The sequence below is a fragment of the Rattus norvegicus genome, chromosome 13 (genome assembly GCF_021556685.1).
Source record: "Rattus norvegicus strain SHRSP/BbbUtx chromosome 13, alternate assembly SHRSP_T2T, whole genome shotgun sequence".
NCBI classification, from domain to species: Eukaryota; Metazoa; Chordata; class Mammalia; order Rodentia; family Muridae; genus Rattus; species Rattus norvegicus.
The window spans coordinates 88227996-88235548 of record NC_141546.1 but is presented as its reverse complement, the minus strand read 5'-3'; the positions used below and the strand labels follow the sequence as shown (position 1 = coordinate 88235548).

Here is a 7553-nt window from a genome sequence, read left to right as displayed (position 1 = left end):
TATTTTGAATTTTCTATGACAGAGTCTCTCATTGGCTTGGAACTCATGGAAACTAACTGATTACCTTCTAAGGCCCAGGGGTCTGACTGTTATCAACTCCACAGTGCGGGGATCACAACCACACACCACTACCTGGTATCCTTTACAACTCCACCTAGGGAGTGTGGACTGAGTCTGCTATGCTCAGTGTTTCTCTACAGTGTACTCAGGGTCAGGGTCATGTCTTTACTAAGACTAGTATTGACCTTCTCTTTAGAGTTCAGATTTGAGATCCTCAATGAAGAGAGCCAACTACACACCGGTAAGAGAGTTTGTTTTCCAAGGTTTCTCCAATTTGCAAGAGCATTGGCTCACGCTCTTCATTGTCTTCTCTGCCCTATACATCCTGACTCTGACTGGCAATCTCATCATTGTGACCATTATCCGCATTGACCACCACCTTCACACCCCCATGTATTTCTTCTTAAGTGTTCTCTCAACTTCAGAGACTTTCTATTCTCTGGTCATCATCCCACGCATGCTTGGTAGCCTTGTGGGTCTTAGCCAATCCATCTCCCTGGAGTGCTGTGGGATTCAGCTATTTTTTTTCCTTGGCTTTGCAATCACCAACTGTCTCCTGCTAGCAGTCATGGGTTATGATCGCTATGTGGCCATCTGCAACCCACTTCGCTATAGCATCATCATGAATTGGAGGGTGTGTGTCATTCTAGCCTCTTCAGTCTGTGCCATGGGGTTCTTGCTCTCACTAGCCCAGGCTGTGGCCATATTCAGGCTGCCATTTTGCAACACACTGATTGAACATTTCTTCTGTGATGTCCGACCTATTTTGGATTTGGCCTGTATGGTACCAGTCATCAATGACATCTTGACATTGGTTCTCAGCCTCATGGTCATCACAGCCCCTGCCACTTTCCTATGTGTCTCCTATGTCCTTATTATTTCCACTATTCTCAAGATTGCCTCAGCTGAAGGCCGGAAAAAAACATTTGCCACCTGTGCCTCCCACCTCACTGTGGTCATCATCCACTATGGCTGTGCCTCTATTGCCTACTTCAAACCAAAATCAGAGAATACTAGTGACCAGGATCAGCTGATCTCAGTGACTTACACTGTAATAACACCTCTACTAAACCCTGTTGTGTATAGTCTGAGAAACAAAGAAGTCCAGAATGCTCTGCGAAAAGTGTTGGGTAGAAAATCCTTATCATAGTTGTTCATATCTCTCCAAATAATTTCATCTTTGTCTCACATGAAATCTGATAGGTTAAGGTGTAAAGCCAGTGTTTCATGTGTTTAGAAGACTCATACATCATAGCCAGGAACAGGGCAAAATGAATCTGGTAGCCAGCCTCTAACAAGTGAATTTCATTTCCTCAACTTCTTTGTTAACATAATAAAAACACAAGTGACTTCCAAGACCTGTACACAGACAGCCATTTGGCCCTACTCCAGAAGATAATTACAAGGTTAAAGTATGATCTTATGTCCATTTCAAGCTTAAATTTAGAGGGAACAATCTATTTCTTGCTGAATTATGAACCACACATTAAACATTACTCAATGGAATATTCTCTTAATATAAATTAGATGCTTGAATAAGTCGTGCAATGAAATTTAGATGCTTTGTGTTTTAATGAGATAAGCAATGCAAAACTAAAAAGATCTTTTTAAAGAAATGAATACGGAATAAGCTAAAGCTTTCCAGACCAACTATCTTCAAGCAGCCACACGTGGAACTCTAAAAGAGCTTCACATTTCCTATCTGCCACAGGTAGAATTTCAAATGAAAGGGATATAAGGAAAGGCTGTGAATAGGAAAGGGGATATTAAATAAAAAACAGAGGGTAGCCAAGGCATTCTGGCCATATCATTTGATGCAGTGACCATTGGTCTAGTTCTTTGCTTATCCCTGAAGATAAGCCAAATGGAGAAGTGCTTATCAAGCTACTAATAAAAACATCCTTCATAGAAAATAAGTTTTGTAAGTCTCAGAAAGTAAAAGGGTGCTGTTGAGGAAGAAGATTGCTGGAAATCACTGAAAATTGGTGAAGAAGAGAAGGTCAGGAAGAAATCTTCATGGGAACTTCCTGATTGTTGAGTTGATCTCTGAGTTAACATGGTGAAGAGGGGAAAGAGGAGAGGAATTGATTCAGAAATAGTCTTTCTGGATGAGCCTTCCTCTTCCCCTTGTAATCCAAGGCACCAAGGCAGATAAAGGGAATTTAGTAGAAAAGTAAGTCAATACAACACCTTTCTGAAATAAATTAGATGATCCCACTACCACTGAAAAACTGAGAAATGTAAATAATAAGGAATTCTCACATGCAAACTTCCATAAAATTCAATTAACTGTGTGAGAAAGGAAGTAATAACCTTATCTCAAAAAAAAAGCCGCCAATGAACAAGGGGAGAAAATTTTAGATTCAATTTATGAGAAAAAATAAGTAATGAAAAAACAGTAATTAGCAGGTATAATTATTGAGCAAATCAAAGTGTTTTACTGAAAATTAACTTCAAAATTCACAAAGAATACATGAGTGCACATTTTCTTTTTTGTGAAACATTGTCAAAATGCAGAAATATCAAATAAAATATGTAAAGCAATTGTGTATTTGAAATGTGGCATATTCAGGTTAGTAAATCTAAGATAGTTCTATTCTTCAATCTGCTTTGTCACACAGCTCCTAATACTCTTGATGGAAGAAAAATTACCTACATATATTTTATGTAAACCAAGTCAATTAATCACAAATAATCTAGGTTATGAGTAAAACCAATAAAATTTGAGGTTCTTTACTTTCATTTTCCCTCGGTGTATTCTTGTAGCGAATCCAGTTATAATCAGTTTCTTTCCCTGGAGGAAAAAAATCTTGTCCATGATCATTTCTTGCTCTACTTCTTTGATTTCAGTAATATACAAGACCCCACAGGCAACCTAGTGTCACACATTGAGAGGGATTTGGTGTTTTCATGTTCTTTCATCAATGTGAGTCCAGCATTTCATTTCTTGCTTGTGGCCAGCCAAGGGCCATTCTAGGTTGGTCATCCTCTCATGAACCTCTTATTAATAATCTTAGACTGTCCAGGTGCATTATGGTCCTGTAACATAGTGAACCAGAGTCAACTTGGCATCTGCAAACCATCCACCTATCTCCTCACTTGCCCCACCAGGACTCAAGCCTTTCTGAGAGTCTTTTCTGGAAAGTGAAGAACATTAATATCTTCCTTGTTTCAATGATTCCTTTCTTTCCTTGATGAGGGAACTAAGGTTTAGCTGGGGATAGGGGCAAGGATATGCCTTCCCCAATATCCTGCTCACTGTGGGGCTGCCTTCTCCATAGGATGCATGTTTTTATTTTATTTAAACAAAAAAACACTGAATTCTTCTCAGCTCCATGGTTTACACTTTATGTTTCACACACAGAATATCTTAGTACTCAGACTTTTGATATTCAAAATTTTTCTCTCTAAACTATGAGAGGCATTACTCTCCAGAAAAGTTTGCTAAACTTAAAAACTATTTCAGTTTTCAATATAAATGTTTCAGTTATGAGTGTTTAAAGGTCTATTTGAGATGCAGTTGACTTCTCCCCCATGTAGTCTTCTGATCTTTCCCTGGGGCAAATAAAGTCCCCTAGAACAATGTAGAATAACAATAACAATTTTAAAACAAGGAAAAGCATTAAATTACTATCCACAAGACCTCTACCCAGAGTTCAATTTGGAAATTCAGGTATCATTTACTTGTCATATGGAAGCTTTAAGTAAAGAGATGCTGTCATTAAGCTCCCTGCCACAGAATAGAAAATCCCATTTTAAAAGTAGAGCTCTCCAACAGGACCTAAGTCTGCATTAGAATGGAGCTAGAATTTTCCTTACTGTAGGTTAATCCTGTCTGCTAGCAACATCCCCATCTGACATGTAGGGCAACTTTCCCCCTCTTAATTGTGGGAGAGAAGGCCATTTCTGTTTTATCAAAGGTCTAGCTCCTCAGAGTGACCAACACACCCATTGATTTGACAGAGATTTATTCTCTTTCTAAAAAAAAAGAAAAAGAAAAAAGCCATAACCAAAAGACTGTTAAAACATGGGTCCTCTAATCAGTGGTTCCTACAAACAACACAGCAAAAGATACAGTGTGAGGAAGGGAACTATAGAGACCAGGGAGAGGGTGATAGGATGGGAAGGAGAATGGAAAAGTTGGCGATTATAGTAAAGACAACATACTTTTCACGTAATTGAGGTTGTCAGATAACACATTCAATAAAAGCTGTGGAAAACCAAAGCATCATCTATCCATGCTTTTATCCCAGAAACAGTCTTCACACTGGGTACAGACCATTATACAAGTACCTGTAGGAACAGATGAGTTTTCTGACATTTGAAAGGATGATTGAATTTCAGAATTGTTGACTAGACACACACATTTAGAAAGGCCTCATTTTCTTTAAGAAGAGACTTGGTCTAGAAATACCTAATATAACATAGGCATGATACCCACCTACTCCTTTCTCATTGCTCTCCTCTAAAGTGGCATGGTAAGCCCACAGTGGGCAGTTTCATTCCTTGCATCCTACTGTCTTGGTATAATTTGAGAAATTGTCTAATATGCCAGGAGCCATCAAGGAGAAGCTAAAAACTAGCAGGTGATTTTCCTGAGATGGTTCTGCATGAGCACATTAGATGGCCTTTAGCACCTCTCTGAGATCCTGTGGGTATACTTGTTTTTTTGTTTTGTTTTGTTTTATTTGTTTTTTATGTTTAAGTCATTTATTAACTAACCTGAACACAGCCATCTTTCAGTAGGTGGGTCTTAGTGTGAATACTCTACCACGTGTCTTTCCTCTTTGGCAAGGCACTGACTGCTCTTCTTTTGTGTATTTGTTTAATTTTTGTTGGATATTTTATGTGTTTACAATTAAAATGTTATCCCCTTTCCCCCCCTCTCCAACCCCCTCCCCTCTTCCTCTGCTTCTATGAAGATGCTCCCACTCCCACCCACCCACTCCCACCTCATTGCCCAGGCATTCCTCTTCTCTGGGGAAATAAGCCTTCACAGGACCAAGGGCTTCTCCTCCTATTGATGCCATCCTCTGCTACATATACAGCTGGAGCCATGTGTCCCTCCATGTGTACTCATTTGTTGGTGGTATAGTACCTGGATTGGGGGTTGAGGGATCTGATTGGTTGATATTGTTCTTCTTCCTATGGGGATGCAAACCCCTGCAGCTCTTTCTGTCCTTTCTCTAACTCCCCCATTGTGGTCCCTGTGCTAAGTCTGATGGTTGGCTGCAAGCATCCTCATCTGTATCAGTAAGGCTCTGGCAGAGTCTCCCAGAAGACATCCATATCAGGTTCCTGTCATCAAGCATTTCTTGGCATCAGCAATAGTGACTGGGTTTGACGGCAGCATATGGGAATGGATCTCCAGGAGGGGCAGTCTCCAGAAGACCTTTTCTTCAGTCCCTTTTCCAGTCTTTGTCCCTGTATTTCCTCATGTGAGTATGTTGTTCTCCCTTCTAAAAAAGAACTGAAGCATCCACATTTTGGTCTTCCTTCTTCTTGAGCTTCAGGTGGTCTGTGAATGGTTTCTTGGCTAGTTCAAGCTTTTAGTCTAATATCCACTTACCAATGAGTGCATACCATATGTGTTCTTTTGTGACTGCGTTACTACACTAGGGTGATATTTTTCCTGTTCCATCCATTTGCCTAAGAATTTCATGAAGTCATTGTTTTTAATATCTGAGTAGTATTCCATTGTGTAAATGTACCACATTTTCTGTATCCATTTCTCTGTTGCAGGATATCTGGGTTCTTTCCAGCTTCTAGCTATTATCAGTAAGGCTGCTATGAACATAGTGGAGCATGTGTCTTTGTTATATGTTGGAGCATCTTTTGGGTATATGCCCAGGAGTGGTATAGATAGGTCCTCAGGAAGTACTATGTCCAATTTTCTGAGGAACTTCCAGATAGATTTCCAGAGTAGTTGTACCAGCTTGCAATCCCACCAGAAATGGAGGAGTGTTCCTCTTTCTCCACATGCTCGATAGCATCTGCTGTCACCTGAGTTATTAAACTTAGCCATTCTGACTGGTTTGAGTTGGGACATTAGGGATGTCTTGATTTGCATTTCTCTGATGACTAAGGATGTTGAGGCATTTTTTGGGTTCTCAGACATTTGGCATTGCTCAGTTGAGAATTCTTTGTTTAGCTCTGTACCCCATTTTAATATGGTTATTTGATTCTCTGGAGTCTCACTTCTTGAGTTCTTTGTACATATTGAATATTAGCCCTCTATTGGATGTAGGATTGGCAAAGACCTTTCCCCAATCTGTTGGTTGCCATTTTGTCCTAGTGACAGTGTCCTTTGCCTTAAAGAAGCTTTGCAATGTTATGAGGTCCCACTTGTTAATTCTTGATCTTAGAGCATAAGCAATTGGTGTTCTGTTCAGGAAATTTCTCCCAGAGCCTATATGATCAAGGCTATTCCCCACTTTCTCTTCTATTAGTTTCAGTCCATCTGATTTTATGTGGGGGTCTTTGATGTGGCTGGACTTGAGCTTTGTATAAGGAAATAAGAATGGGTCAATTTGCTTCCTTCTACATACTGTCCTCTAGTTGAACCAGCACCATTTGTTGAAAATGCTCTCTTTTTCCACTGGGTTGTTTTAGCTCCTTTGTCAAATATCAAGTGACCATAGGTTCATTTCTGGGTCTTCAATTCTATTCCATTTATCTGCCTGCCTGTCTCTAGACCAATACCATGCAGGTTTTTTTTAGATCACTATTGCTTTTTAATACACCTTGAGGTCAGGGATGGTGACTCCTCTAGAAGGTCTTTTATTGTTGAGAGTAGTTTTCACTATCCTGGAGTTTTTGCTTTTCCAAATGAATCTGAGAATTGCTCTTTCTAACTCTATGAAGATTGAGTTGGATTTTTGATGGGGATTGTATTAAATCTGCTGATTGCTTTGGCAAGATGGCCATTTTTACTATATTTATCCTACCTAAGATAAATAAGAGATCTTTCCATCTTCTGAGATCTTTCTTTGATTTCTTTCTTCAGTGACGGGGAGTTCTTGTAATATAGATCTTTCACTACTTGGTTAGAGTCACACTAAGGTATTTTATATTATTTGTGGCTATTGTGAAGGGTGTCCTTTCCCTAATTTCTTCTCAGCCTGTTTAACCTTTGAGTAGAAGAAAGCTACTGATTGATTTAAGTAAATATTATAACTAGCCACTTTCCCAAAGTTGCTTTTCAGGTTTAGAAGTTCTCTGGTGGAATTTTTGGAATCACTTAGTATATTATCATATCATCTGCAAATAGTGATACTTTGACTTTCCATTTGTATCCCTCTGACCTCTTTTGTTGTCTGATTGCTCTAGCTAGGACTTCAAGTACTATATTGAATAAGTAGGGAGACATGGGCAGCCTTGTCTAGTCCCTGATTTTAGTGAGATTGCTTCCAATTTCTCTCCATTTAGTTTGATATTGGCTACTGGTTTGTTGTATATTGCTTTTACTATGTTTAGTCATGGACTTTGAATTC

General features: G+C 39.3%; 1 protein-coding gene across 1 annotated transcript; it reads left to right on the top strand.

The window, feature by feature from the left end:
• The first annotated feature begins 277 nt into the window (after window positions 1-277).
• Window positions 278-1210, top strand: Or10j7 (olfactory receptor family 10 subfamily J member 7). The gene has a single exon (NM_001000533.1). The coding sequence runs from the start codon at window positions 278-280 to the stop codon at window positions 1208-1210; it is 933 nt and encodes a 310-aa protein (NP_001000533.1).
• The last annotated feature ends 6343 nt before the right edge of the window (window positions 1211-7553 follow it).

What these genes read in the sequence shown, in the direction of transcription:
- Or10j7 (NM_001000533.1), top strand. Translation starts at nt 278, where the DNA reads ATGAAGAGAGCCAACTACACACCGGTAAGAGAGTTTGTTTTCCAAGGT.